This window comes from Stenella coeruleoalba (assembly GCF_951394435.1).
Source record: "Stenella coeruleoalba genome assembly, chromosome: 2".
Lineage (NCBI taxonomy): Eukaryota > Metazoa > Chordata > Mammalia > Artiodactyla > Delphinidae > Stenella > Stenella coeruleoalba.
In genome coordinates, this window is record NC_137147.1 from 116,835,657 (window position 1) to 116,850,664 (window position 15,008).

The window sequence follows — 15,008 nt, forward strand, 5'->3', positions numbered from 1 at the left end:
ACTGCTCTGTGTGACATTTGGTAAATTTATTCTGGGCATGAGCATCAGTTTTTTAAGGTCTTTTAGCTTTTTTGTTTGTTTGTTTTGAAAACCTTAGAACTCAGTTGACTTTCTTAAGGAGGGCGTTTTAGCGAAGAAAGTGTTCTTTTTAATCACCCAAGAGTTATTTTGCATACATATAAAAACAACTATGTTGGGCTACTTAGCTGGTATTTGGTACTATAGCTGAATAATTCCCTCCTGCATTTCAATCTGATTGATTGGGCACTGAATTCAAATTCATATCTCACCAAAATTGCCTATTACTATTTCTTTGGAACTTCAGTGTTATTAGTATAAATCCAAACAACAGAAGTTGACACAATTCACCAAATGCCCAGGGTCTGTTTTATGTTTATTTTGTTTTCAGTAATTTAGCACAGTGTTGGAGCACATATTTTATATGTTATGGCCTTGCCCCTAATCAGTCTAAACTAATTGATAAGGGAAGTCTGAGGGCAGAGACCCTTTTATTAAAAGCTCCTCTACTGGGTGTATTGGAGGTGGGGGGACAAGGCTTTGCTTGGTGAAATAAATCATGGAGAATGTAGGTGTATGGAAGGCACTCATGCTGCATTTCAAAGCAGTTCCAATTTAGCATCTTACTGTTAACATGTTTGGTTAAGTCCCTTTTTTTCTTCCAGTTTTATTGAGATAATTGACGTACAGCACTGTATAAATTTAAGGTATACAGCATAATGATTTGACATACATACATCATGAAATGATTACCACAATAAGTTTAGTGAACATGCATCATCTGGTAGATACAAAATTAAAAAATTGTTTTCCTTGTGATGAGAACTTTCAGGATTTACTTTTTAAACAAATTTTCTGTATAACATACAGCAGTGTTAATTATATTTATCGTGTTTTACCTTACATCCCTAGTACTTATTTGTCTTATACTGGAGGTTTGTACCTTTTAGCTATCTTTATTCAATTCCCCCTCCCCACAGACCCCTCACTACCCCCCCATCCCCCAACCCTGCCTCTGGTCCACAAATCTGATCTCTTTTTCTGTAAGTTAGTTTGTTTTCGAAGTATAATTGACCTGCAACATTATGTTAACATGTTTGGCTAAGGTCACCATTTTTGTTATTTTAGTGATAGCTTCTGGAGAGTCCCCACAGTTGAGGGGAAAATGTGATTACTCTGACATTGATGGGGAGAGTGTTGCAGAAGAGCAGCAGCTGAGGCATCATTCTAAAGATAGTCTTGATTTTATACTTAGGATCCAGTTCTGATGAGTTATTTTGTAATTTGTGAAGTCTTTAACTGTTCCTTCCGTGCCGAGCAAGAGCTGTGTACAATGATGGGCACTAGTGCAGCATTTACTTTAGTACTGAAAACTTTTCTTCCCAGTTTAGGCTAATGAAGTACACTGTTGGAATTTTCTCATTTCTGAAGTGTGGATATGGGACTTCCCTGGTGGTCCAGTGGTTAAGACTCCGAGTTTCCACTGCAGGGGGCTCGGGTTCGATCCCTGGTCGAGAACTAAGATCCCGCATGCCGGGTGGCATGGCCAAAAAAAAAAAGTGTGGATAATGACAGTCTTCACTGGGTTATGAAGATTAAATCACACAATGCCTATAAAGTATTTAACAAAGAGAGACTGTTACACTGAAAGTACTCAGTAACTGCAAGCTGCTAGTAATATTTTATTACTAATGCTTCATCTTTCTTTTTCTGTTCTAAGTCCCTCTTTTTTTTATATATAAATTTATTTATTTATTTTTGGCTGCATTGGGTCTTTTGTTGCTGTGCGCGGGCTTGCTCTAGTTGCGGCGAGCGGGGGCTACTCTTCGTTGTGGTGCTTGGGCCTCTCATTGCAGTGGTTTCTCTTGTTGTGGTACATGGGCTCCAGGCACGCGGGCTTAGTTGCTCCGTGGCATGTGGGATCTTCCCGGACCAGGGCTCGAACCCGTGTCCCCCGCATTGGCAGGCAGATTCCTAACCACTGAGCCACCAGGGAAGTCCCTCTAAGTCCCTCTTTAAGAGCCAGGCTGCCCGTGAGGTTCTGTGGCTGGTGGCCTAGCCTCCCACAGGAGTCTGGTCTATTTAGGCAAGTTAGGAGAGAGGTTTGTTAAAATGATTTTAGGAGGCAGGTCCTCTTATAGTTAGTTGAAACCTTGGGTGTATTTTGCAGTTAATCCTTTAATTGTTTTTATTTTTAAAATTTATCCCCCTGAGAAACCCAGCCTTTTGAAAGGAGCATATGACTCTTTCTGGAGTAGACCAGCTTGTGTGAGTCATAGCCCTCCTCTTGGCAGTCACTCTGAGTAGATGCCTTATTTCCTCCTTCTGGAGCTGGTAATTATTGCCCTGGTTTACCCTCTGTCTCATTTCCCTCTCAAGCTGTACAAGAGTGAATAATTAATACCAAGGTGCAGTGCTGTTTGGATATAAATGTAACTACAGTAATATTTACAACAAAATCTAATTGGCGGGACTTCCCTGGTGGCCCAGTGGCAAAGAATCTGCCTTACAATGTAGGGGATGCAGGTTTGATCCCTAGTCAGGGAACTAAGATCCCACATGCTGCGGGGCTACTGAGCCCACACACCTTGACTAGAGCCAGCGTGCCGCAAACTACAGAGCCCACACGCTCTGGAACCCGCGTGCCACAGGTAGAGGGAAGCTCGTGCACCACAACGAATATCCTGTGTGCTACAACCAAGACCCGCCAGAGCCGAAAATAAATTAAGTAAATAAATAATAAATAAATCTTAAAAAAAATCTAATTGGCTGTAGCTTGCTTTTACTAATCAGTCTTCACCATAGCGGCATTTGATTTAACATAATGCCTAATGTCCAGTTTATTGTGTTAGACCCATAGTCTCATGATTTGTGTTTTGGGTTTCCTCTGCTTTCTTCATTTCCTTTACTTTTGGTTTGAGTTGTTGAATTCTATTTTTTGTTTCTACCTCAGACCTTGGAGAGCTTCTAAAAATACCAATGTCCAGCCCAACCCCTGTGATTAATTTTTAAAAGCTCTCCATGTGTTTCCAATTTGCATGTGTTGTTTCCATATGTTTGCATGTTTCCCCGTGTGTTTCAAATCTTCTGATGGAGCACTTGTTACATTTTTTTCTAATCCTTTGTCTCTCCATTCCTTGTCCTATTTTCTCAGTTCCCTTTTTAGGGCAGCTTGAATTTGGAGGTCTGGAAGCAATGGGGGATGGGGTGCTGATAAGGGGGAGTTGTATGCTTGATGGAAGAGGAAAAGTTTCCATTTCAATGTCATGCCAGATCCTGCTGTAGCATACCTTTGAAATGTTTATACTAATGGGATGTTTTCACCTCCAATTGCTTTAAGTTCTAGTGCTATCTCTTCGTTACTGTGATTGTCTACTTGAACCCGTTTAGAGACCTCCAAAAGTTTGGATTCCAGAATTAACTTTGAACAGTTACATTCCATTCAGAATTCCTTTTCCCCATAGCTGATAAAGGTAACTTAGGGCTAGAGCAGTGGCCCTGGCTTGTGCTGTGAATCAGTTATTTAGAGTGGTATTTGTCACCCACTGGTGGGTTGTGAATTGTAACCAGCGTTAAAAACAGAACAAGAGAATAGAATATAAAAATAAACCTCAGGGTATTGCATTTGTATGAGTTCTTTCTTAGCCCAGTCGTGGCTGGTAATCTTTCATTTGGATTTTGTCATGAAGGAAAATAACATGTGAATACCAGGGTAGATTTGCATTTTATTGAGTGTTCACTGTGTCAGGCACTGTTTCAAGGAGTTTTGAATGTATATTTTATTTAGTGTGAGGGTTAGTGTAGCAGAAATGATAGTGACCTCCTTCCACTAGCATTCCCAGGTTAACTGTCACAGAGCTTTCTTCTTTTGAACTTCTGTGGGTGGTCCTGCCTCCTGCTGAGCTCTTCTTATACTCTTGTCATCCTGTTCCTTCAGTGGGGTTGTATACTTAACGAGGATTTATAGTTACTTCTCCTATCCGTTTATTCTGGTTCTGCTTACAGTTGCGCAAACCAGTAGATGAAATGATCATTGAGATTTTTCATTGAAAACTGCATTGATTGTTTTGGAGAGATTCAATAATCGCTAACAATAGTGCCTACTATGAGCCTGCAACTTGTTCTAAGTCCTTGATATGTGTTACTTTGAGTTGTCCTCACATCACGTCTGTGAGGTAGGTAGGATTATCACCCGTCTTTTGTAGATGAGAAAACTGAGGCACAAGGGGGAATAAAGGGTAGCTAGAACTGGATTCAGACATGGGCAGTTTGGCTCCAGGATTAGATAGGTAAGAGGAAACTATGTAGGTGATTGGGGAAGATAGTAAAACTGTAGACTAATTGTGTACTCTGTTTGTCTTAAAAAACTTTACATTTTTAAAGAAACCAAAAGCTGAAAATCACTGGTGTGATTTATGCCAGAGACAGATTGCTTTTCAAAAGGCGGTGATTTTACATGGAAAGATTCAAGTTAACTTGTATCCAGTGATTTCCCCTGGGGGTAGTTTGAGAAACCGATGGGGGAGTAGTATGAGGAAAGGTGGTGGGTGGAGGGGTGCTGGAGACGAGAACCTGGCCCTCCTCTGGTTGGACAGACTCCAGCACCACACATGCACTTTGGATTTGGCCACAGTTTGTAGAGACTGAGCTTTGCTTCTAATTTTTGTTTTTTGTTGTGGTAAACTTAGTTCCAGCATAGGCTTTGCATCAGAATCACTTGTGAATTTAAAAAACCCGGGCCCATACCTGATTGGATTTAGGGGGTCTTGTAGTGGGAGGGGAGGGAGGGAAGAGGAGAGAGAGGAGGGGAGGGGAGGGGAGAGATTGTCAGAAGGGCTCCAGGTGTGTCCATTGCAAAGCCAGCGTTGCGAACACTTGTCCTATAGACATGCCCTCTGGGGAAATGGTTCCTGAGTGTGGTGGCTGTCAAAAACCTTAATTAGAGGGCGCCTTCAGTTCCAGTTGATAATGCTGGTTGATTTGACCTTAAAATGGAGGCAGTATATGGCTGGTAAGTTGTCATTTTGAGGGAAGGGGGTGATGGGTCAAATCCTTGCAGTGTTCCAGTTCCCTTGCTTGATTAAAAAGTTGGTTTCCTCTAAATTTAGCTTTATATAGGCATTTAAGTCCCCAGATTTACTTGCTAAGAATCACCTGGGGTGCTTGTTAAACATATTCCCAGGCTTCTTCCCTGGAAGTGTTGAGTTCAGTCATTCTGGGGTGGTGTCCAGGAATCTGTATGTTGAACAACAGCCTCCCTTGATTCTTGCACTGAGGCAGGTTTGGGAAATAAGGGCTAATGGAACGGGACTTTGGGTCTCTTTTCTGTTTCTTTTTAGCTGTAGAATCTCGGGCAGGAACCTCTGAGCTTGTTTCTCTGTCTTTAAAATAGGAGTAAGGGTATATAGTATGTCTCTCTTGGGGAAGTTAGAATTAAGTAAAATACTGTTTTTTATAACACTAGTTTTCAGCTTGGGGACACCACCTCCTCCCCCAGCAAGACTTTTGGCAGTGTCTGGAGGTATTTTGGGTTCAGGTCGGGGTGCTGCTGGCATCTAGTGGGTAGAGGCCAGCGATGTTGCTCAACATCCTACAATACACAGGACAGACCCCTTATTCCCCCGCAACAAAAAAACATCAATAATGGTGAGTGTGAGAAACTGGTCTAAAACACTAAAGTGCTTGCCACAGCGAGTGTTGGCTGTTATTAAGAAAGTTGGGAGGCCTCACTTTTCCTTTTCTGTGGCCTGATTCAGGGACTTCACTTTACTTCCTATGACAGTGTGGTCGTAAGTTCCACATTTACTACTGAGGTTAGCAGCCAGGACTTTTAAATCTCCTTTGAGCTTTGGAGTTGCTAACTTATAAAAGTCTAAAACTGTAGCCTGAAAGTTGTTAATAAGGAAAGATAAGACTCAAAGGGCTGAAAGGAACTCCTGGTCAAATAAGTTCATCTAACCTCAGGGTTCTAAATGTATGTAAATACATCAGTTGGCATGGTAGATTATAGGGAGAGTTCTCTCTGTAACTGCCTTTCACCGCATGAAGGGTTAGTCTTCCATGTTGTTACCCGAGTAGAAAGCTTGCCTCGCCTTTTATGTTAATCCTTAGTGCTCTGCCAGACCCACATTGGGATAGGTATTTGCCAAATGAATATTTAATTTGTACCTTACCCAGGCTTCTTGTTATAATTCACTTTTCCGTAATGATATGTATGCCTGGGTTCCATTTGTTTAATGCTTCCTAAACTATGTAGGACTACTCAAATGTTTACTGGTTATTGGGGAGCAGAGTAGCATAATAGAGATAAAGGTGACTTCTGCCTGGTACCAGTTGAAAATTTTAGAAATACGGTTATTAAAAGTAGATTTTTCCTCCATTATCATTGGGTTTCTTAATCTTGGGGTGGGGTGGGCTGGTTTACTGGTGGGACTGAATTAACCCTTTATCTTCTGAAACTACACAGCATTTTTGTGTGTATTTTGTCTCTTACATATATGTACCTTTTTCCGAAAAGAGGATCCTTAGCGTTTCCAGTGTTAAAGTGAGTTCCAAAAGAATTGCCGAATCCTAGGAAGGTCTACTCCGGAATACTGATCAGTTCTCCAGTGTTAGAAACAGCTCTTTTTTGAGAAATTAAGAAAAATTCAGGGAAGTTCAAAGAATAAAATTAGAGTTTTCAACAAGTTAGATATAGTTAAAATCCTATTCACCCCTTTTCCCTAGTCACTTTCATGAACTTGGCATATAAAAACCTTGGCATTTTAAAAACGCACATGGTTCATGTAATATATTTTGTGTTTAAAAAAATATGATAGTTTTGAAATTGTCATATTGATATTTATAGGTCTGATTCATCCCTAGTCTTAGCTGTTGTAGTTAATTGCATAGTATGAATGTTTCACATTTTATTTTTGCATTTTCATACATGAACATTTAGGTTATTTCCTTTTTTTAATCTTATGAGCAGAGCTCTGAACATTTTTATACTTTCCATCTCCTGCACACATTTGATAATTTGTTTAGGTGATATACCCACTGATTAACTCACACGATTCATGCATATTTCTAGGGTAATATGCCAAATAGCTTTCCAAAGCTTCTACTGATTACTTTTTCAGTAATGGTATATGAGTACTATTTTCCCTACTTTCTCATCATACTTTAATGTTAACCAGACTTTAATTTCTGCCAAGCAGATTAATGTGAAATAATATGTTGTAAATACACTTCCCAAATTACCAGTGAGGTTTAATTACCTTTTTATATGTTTATGGGCTACTGCAGTTTGGGTTTTGTAATTGTCCATTTCCTTTGCCCAGTTTTTTATTGGATTTTTCTTTGCTATGTAATTCTTCATATGTTGTATGTATAAATCCTTTGTTGTGTATACATTGAACTTTCTTTTCTCAGTCTCTTACTTGTCGTTGAAACTGGTTTATAATGTAGCTTATTCTTAAGAATCATAGGACCTGAACTAGAGGTGGAGGAGATCTTAAAGATACTGTTCAATTTATTTAAGGAGCTACATCCAGTATTTTTTTCATCAGTAAGAAACTCGTGACTTAATCTTTGCCTTTCTATCCTCTTATGACACATAGAAGTGACTTGTCCTGCACCACCCTTGGAATGATTCTGGCCTTAATCTCTTGTTGGGTGGTTTAATAATCTGTTTAACTGATTATGACAGGGACAGCAACACCACTTAGAGGTTAATAGTAGTGTGGATTTCATAATTCAGGCTGTGGGGCTGGGGGGTGACATTACACGCACTTGGGCTAGGCCTCTTACGTAAAATGAAGGATTAGAGGGGAATGTTTGCAAATGGCACAGAAGTGCTCCACAAATGTTAACTATTTTAATATTGATAGAACATAGTCTGGAGATAAACTTTATGGAATGCCAGTGTAGATGGCTTTGCGTTTTTACCAGATTTTGCTTTCACCACCACCAACAAAAAGAAAATACAGCTCTGCCAAGCAGTTCAGCCATTTTGTAAGTTTAGGAAAATAAACAGTACCCAGTAAGTGCTGAAATGGCAGCTCTTGGGCCGAGAACCCGCAGGCTTGCTCTGTAGCGAAGTGTTGCTGTGCTGCCCTCTTGTGGTTATCTGGGAAGCGGTGATTAAAAATTAAAAATGGAACAATAGCTATTAATGCTGCTTGCTTTCAGAGTCCAGTTGTAAGAGACACTTAATCACTCCATTTTTGCCAGCTTCAAAAAGGATTTTGAACAGATGTCAAATCTTTTTTATCAGTGAATGAAAAGAAGTAAGCTTTTTTTAAATAAGCATTTTTCTATTGGAATTGAAAAACTCCCAATTTTGACTTGTCCCTTTTATTTATTTTTGCATTGTATTTCCCTTGTGATGATTGTTCAATCAGAAATTATAAAACTTGTTTGCAACTTAGGTTTTGAGTAATTTTTAGGTAAGCTTATTTTTCATGAGGATTCTGTATTTATGGTGGTTAATCATTCCTGGAAATTCCATTTTTAATTGCCTTATAACTGTTAATGCCATTGGAAATAAGGTAATTTTATTACTTTAGGTGAAAGCTTAGCTAAAGGACTACTCACCCACTAACTTGATTTGTCCCTTTTTTCAGTCCTGTGGACATCCCACATCTCCTACTCTAAATCAACGTTACAAACTATAACTTAATATTGATAGTATTTATTATTATCATTCAGCATTAATAGTGAATCTGCATAACATTTCAGGAAATATCCTGCCTTTGGAATGAATAATTAGACCGTCAGTGCCTTAAATGTGAAGGTATTTATAGTTTTTTCCTAAATATTCTTTTTCTCTTTCAACATTTAGAAACTTGTCCTCCTAGGAGAAGTATGCAAATTAATTCATTTATGTCTTTATTAAGGCTTATTTTTAAAAACGTTTTTTCCCCCGAATATTATTTTAGGTCTCTTAAATCTGACTTGTTTTAGAAATGATGGGAAAAAAAAAACAACACTTGGTCTCACCCTCATTCATATCTTTAGCTCATTTTGTATAGGATTGGGGATACTTAACGTCCCTTGCCTTGAATTTGACTCTTCTGGTTGGATTTTTTATGAACCATTTGAAACATTAAAAAGATTAATACTTACATAACAAATGACTATGAACTCAACCACTCAGCCTCAGTCATAAAACCCACCAATATCATTTTTTTTTTTCCTTTGGTCTGCGTCAGCTCTTAGTTGAGGCGTGCAGGATCTTTATTCGTTGCGGCGCAGGCTTTTCCTCGTGCGCGGGCTTCTCTCTAGTGTGGCGTGCGGATTTTCTCTCTCTAGTTGTGGCGTGTGGGCTCTGTAGTTTGCGGCACGGGCTTAGTTGCCCTGTGGCATGTGGGATCTTAGTTCCCATGGACCAGGGATCAAACCCGCGTCCCCTGCATTGGAAGGTGGATTCTTTACCACTGGACGACCAGGGAAGTCCCCCACCAATATCATTTTCTGATTACATCTACCTCCCTCAACCCCCAGAGGTAAATACAATTGTAAACTTGATGTTTATCTTTTCTTGAGTTTGACTTTCAGAGTTACTAATTTTTTTATTTTTTAATTGCACCAGTAAGTAGTTCATGGAATCCACTAGGTACTCAAATAACCCATCTCACAGAGTAAACCACTGTTAGCAATTTGGTGATTAAAATGTATTTATGCACATAGACATAGATTTGTTTTTTACCTAAAAGGTGTTATATGTATTTTTATGTTTCCAGAGTTCACTTTCCTACACAAACACAAATACAGAGCTGCACATGAAGGCATATATACAAAGATATTATAGTTTTATTGGTTATAGTGAACAATTTGGAAATCTAAATACTCAGAAATACAGAGATATGGAAGTGTATCACGGATATTTGTTGCTGGTTGGTTAAGAGAACAGTTTAAAAATAACCTAAATGTTCCATTAATAAGGGGGCAGTTTAAATAAATGTAGTGTATTCATTCTATGAGGCAGTTTAAAGAGAATGAGATATTTGTATACACACATATACCCTGATGTGGGAGTTGGCATTGCATGTTTACATCATATTTGCAATGATTTATGTCACAGGTTAAAAGAGGGCACAGGCCTGAGATGATCTAGGACGGAGACCCAAGCCATGGAGGCCAGAGCCTACACCTTTTAACTGTACTTCCTCTTTTATCCTCTTGCCTGGTGACCACCTTCTGAGTGGTCACAGGTGGAGAAAAAGTGACTTAAGATGCCTTAGTCAGCTGGACTAGTCAGCTTTCCTGTGCAAAGGACCAAGGAGTCAGTAAGTATAATGAGGCCTTGTAGGTACTCAGTCGCTGTTACAGGGATGCCTGACTGGTTTTGGATGTTGTGTAACAGGGATAAGGTTTATTTTCTGAGTCTCTAAGGCTTTGAACTCTTGTGGTAAAATAGAATATGAGCTTTTTAGAGCCACACTTGAGGTGGAATTCCTGCTCCCCTCCCCGACTCCCCCAGCACTTTCTAGTTTTGTCATTGACCAGGTTATTTAAAACTTCTCAATTTTTTCATCCTTCACATGGGAATAATAGTGTCTAAAAGCGTTGTTCTGGGAAATAAGCAAAGTGAACATGTAACGTACTCAGCGTATTGCCTGGCATCTGTTAGATGATAGGCAATTAATAAATGGTCTTCCCCTTCTGCTCCCCTTCCAAGGTAGACGCCCTCCCCCTCCATTTATTCTCACTGCTTTCTCATCTTAACTAACGTCCCCTCAACTGCATTGTGCTTGCTGTGGATCACACTGGACATTCCCAGTGTACTCTCCTGTTCATTCTGTGGACATGTTTGTCAAGTGATAGTGCCTCATTTCTAGTTTGGAAGGGAGTGGTGGTAAATAACAAAAATACAAAGCCTCTCTCTCTTTTTTTTGTTTTTGTTTTGAGCCTTTCTGGTTTCGTGCCGTGTGTCTTTTATCTCCTGGTTGCTAAACTCGGGGTCCTTTCTGCTGATGTTACTCTAGGTTGTGGGTTGCTGCTTGCCTCCTCCTCTGCTCTGCCTCTCCTAAATGAAAAGATAGCTTTTAAGCGGAAGAGTTGAGTGAGCTGTACACTTTTTTCCTGTAGAGTCCATCAACTTTAGTCTTTTTGCTTTAGAGTATCCTCACTCCTATCAGCATGCCCATGAATTACTTTTTAACTATTGGAGAACAGGGGGTGGTATATTGCCTTCAATCTTCCCTGGCCGCCTTTGTGTGTGTGTGTGTGTGTGTATGTGTGTGTGTGTGTGTGTGTGTGTGTGTGTGTGTGGCTTCTGCTTTCATCTACCTACTTACCATTGCTCTTTCCTGGGAGGGGTTTGGAATGAGGAAGGGGTGGGGGTGTGTGGAAGCCAATGGCAGTCTTCATTGGGTTAGGCTCTTTGTTTATTCTTTTCTGTTAAGTCTACCAGTTCTGGGACTCACTGCAGGAGATTTCAAGGCAGGAGTTCTGGTTTGGGGTTCATGTGTATGTTTTAATTTGCACCTATTTTTCAGAACCACTGATTGGATAATTGCAACCAGATTGCATTTTTATTCTTTGGGTGACTCTGCCTTGGTTTTGTTTTGTTCTGCGTTGGTTGCTTTTTTGTTTGTTTGTTCGTTCGTTTCATTTTGGTTTGGTTTTGTCTCTTAAGGAGGGAGGGACTGATGATGAACAAATAAGACTTAGTGGATTTCAGGCAGATGGACCTGGTTTCAAATCCTACCTGTGTCATCTTGGGAGAGTTATTTAACTACTTCTGAGCTTCAGTTTTTCCTCATCTGAATGAAGGACAAAATAATATCCCCCTTTTAATTTTTTTTTAAAAAAGCTAATCTATATAAATTAGGTGGCATATGGCATCATGTACCTACTCAGGAAATGGTAGCTATTAGGGATGTTGAGAATGGGACTAATGACATTGTTTGCAAATAAGACTATAAAAGTGAATTAGAAAATTTTGATCTTGTATTACCAAATTACTATCTGCTGTCATATTAACACTAGGATTTTTATTTTAAAACAGATTTATGTGGCAGTTCTTAAATATTTAATTTTTTTTTTTTTTTTTAAGTCATTCAGCATCTGAAGAAGCTTCGGGTTCAGACTCAGGCAGCCAGTCGGAGAGTGAGCAGGGCAGCGATCCAGGAAGTGGACATGGCAGCGAGTCAAACAGTAGTTCTGAATCTTCGGAGAGTCAGTCAGAATCTGAAAGTGAATCGGGAGGTTCCAAATCCCAGCCAGTTCTTCCAGAAGCCAAAGAGAAGCCAGCCTCTAAGAAGGAACGGATAGCTGATGTGAAGAAGGTATCGGCTTTGCTGTACAGTACAAACGTGCTGTGAGCTAGGACCAGCTGGCAGACCTTTGTTTCCCACGGAAAACTCCTTAGTGTATCTTGATAATGAAAATTCATCTACAGCCACCTTTTCTAATAATATACTGTCTGTGGGTCTAAATGGGGAGTGCTTTCTGCTCTACTCATTAGACACAGGGCTATAAGGAAAATAATTACATAAACCATCAAATTATAGGGCAGAAAGACCAGTTTTTGTTATTTTGGTTTTTAACATTTAAAAAAGGTGGTTAAAATATATATTTTTTAATACAGCACTGAATTATACCAGAGAAAGTCATTCACAGATGATTGTGGAATGCAGTTGTAGTGTGATGGATAATCCCAATTCAAGAATAAGGGTAGTTTTTGTTCTATTGAAGAATGGAAGGAGAAATACTCCTCACAGAAAAGAAATTATCTGTACCTAGGCAATGTAGGTATTTGCTTAACAAGAATCTTCCAGCAGAGAATGCAAAAAGGCGAAAATAGAGTTGCATAGCATTTTTTCATTGATGTCCAAACTTTGGGATGCATCCCTTTTGGGGAAGAATTAATGACTTGGTCTAGTTAGTCATGAGAAATGCAGCTGATGTTTTAAAATTCCCTTTTGAGAGAATTAAGTTAGAATCACTGAAAATATAAAAAAGATTGCTTTTAGAAATTTAGAAGTAAAATGTCTTAAAGAAACTAAAAGCTTTATGCTAAATCAGTTTTTCTTCTAAAATACAAACCTACATCTGCACACAAAGATTTTTGTAGCGATACAAACAATTTAAAGTTACCTGCAAGTTTTACAAAATAGCTTCAACAATCCTGAAATTAAAAAACAAAAACTGCTTTTATCTCTTGAAACAGAATTGGGATTAACTGTGTTATTTCATTTCTTCTATTCCCAGCGTAGTCATTGCTTAATGGTAAGTGACGCTTAAGAGCTGGTGGGAGGTTGGGGAATGCTGATAGTAGTGTTAGGGATAGGAAAATGAAAGCTGTCCTTGCTAATTAACTCATCACCAGAGAAGTGACCTTCTAACACTCAAGTGTTGTGCTTTGTTGCCTGCTCAGTGTGTGGTGACCTTTCACAAGAGACATTTCAGGTGGTGACCTATTTCAGAAAGACCCTGAATGTCGAAGTACCACTTAGAGATCTTCTCTGAGTGTCATTCAGCTCAGAAATTTACCTGCAGAAGGTCTTGCTTGGCCACCTTTTAACTTTCTTCTGTACAGGGGAGAGTTCCTTACTTGCAGATAGTAAAAGAAGCCATAGAAAACACGACTTGCGTCAGGTGTTTAAAACTTTGCTGAAATCGTGCTCACTGTCTGGAATTCACAGTTTAACTGTAAGACCATATACATATATATATATATATGAAACTCCCTTTAAAGAGATAAAGGGGAATAAGACTGAATTTTAAGATAGAAGTACAGCTTTAGGCAGGAATATTAAAGTTAAGGTGATAAGTTCCAAAAAGTTAATAAATACATAGGTGAATGTACTAGCCAGTTAGAATGATTGGATTGTGACTTTAAAAACTATTATTCTAAAATGAGCTTCTAAAGAAAGCTCATTGTTTTCTGTACACACTTCCCTTTCACATGGTAGCTTTTTATTGACTAGTTGAATTAGATATCATTAGCCCTCAAAAGGACAAACAGGAACACAAGATGATTTTAGGATGTATGTATTACAGTATATACTGTGATAAAGTCCCAACAGGTGAGCCAGAATGCCTGTCTTTTTAAATGGGAAAACTAATTGATGTAGTGCCATTTAAAGCATTGAGCCACCCAGTTAATAAAAGCTCCATAAATACCTGTGCTGAGTCATTTCATAGCTCTAGGAGAGGTCCAAGAAAGGATGGGGGAGGGGTTGGCAGGCAGCGCTAGAGCAACGCTCTTTGCTGCCTTCCTTTCTCTGCCCCATTTGTTCAGAGCGTTTGGCATGTGCTGCCTCTTTTGCCTAGATTTCTTTCTGCTTGGTTATTACTGACTCCTGGTTGGGCCTTTTGTCCTCCAACTCATATTATTCTAAGGTTGTTAAGGATTTTCTACTTTTATAAACTGAATTTATAAACTGAGGATGCTGGATTACATGATTATATGGCTTCTGGTTCTAAAATGCCTCTTCCTAGAACATCATGCTTGTTCCCTTTGGAGGCCTTGTTTTTCTTCAGCTTACTTGGCTTTTTTTTTTTTTTTTTTAAAGGCACTGTTGATTATGTCCTTCCTTGGCTTAGTGACATTATGTGTTTTTGGATCGTCTTTCATCATTTTTGTCTTTTTGGGGGTCCACTTTCCACACATTTCACGATGAGCCTCAACCTGTGGCTTCTCCTCTTGCTTCACTCCAAATATTTTCATGACGTTAGCTGTCACCCGTGTTTCGATGACAAACCCACATTTCTAATCTTGGCTTTTTCAAGCATCTCTTCTACGTGTTTACCTCCTGTTGAGCATCTTCACTTCATTGTTCCACAATCCGTTTAAATTCATTTTGCCTGTAGGTGATTGATTTCATTAAAAGAACACACAACATACCTGTTAATAGTTATCTGTGGGAAGGAGAGTGAGGCTAGGGGTTAGACTAATTGTTAGAGGTGGAAGAAGGGGGGCCTTTTATAATTTTTTATATTTATTGATTTGAGTCTTTTAATAAAATAGTGTCAGTATATTGTGAAAAAAATGTTCT

General features: G+C 39.1%; 1 protein-coding gene across 7 annotated transcripts in view; it reads left to right on the plus strand.

Annotated features, from left to right (window-relative positions):
- The window catches only part of CHD2 (chromodomain helicase DNA binding protein 2), a 124,466-nt gene that overhangs the window by 7,447 nt on the left and 102,011 nt on the right, over nt 1–15,008 (plus strand). For 5 of the 7 annotated variants that reach the window (XM_079910696.1, XM_079910695.1, XM_079910697.1 and 2 more), the window contains one exon: nt 12,062–12,293. In XM_079910696.1, the coding sequence (XP_079766822.1) occupies nt 12,062–12,293 (232 nt within the window). Of the gene's footprint in view, nt 1–8,739; nt 8,795–9,673; nt 10,290–12,061; nt 12,294–15,008 lie in introns of those variants that run through there. The other 2 variants (XM_079910698.1, XM_079910699.1) reach the window with 2 other exon arrangements.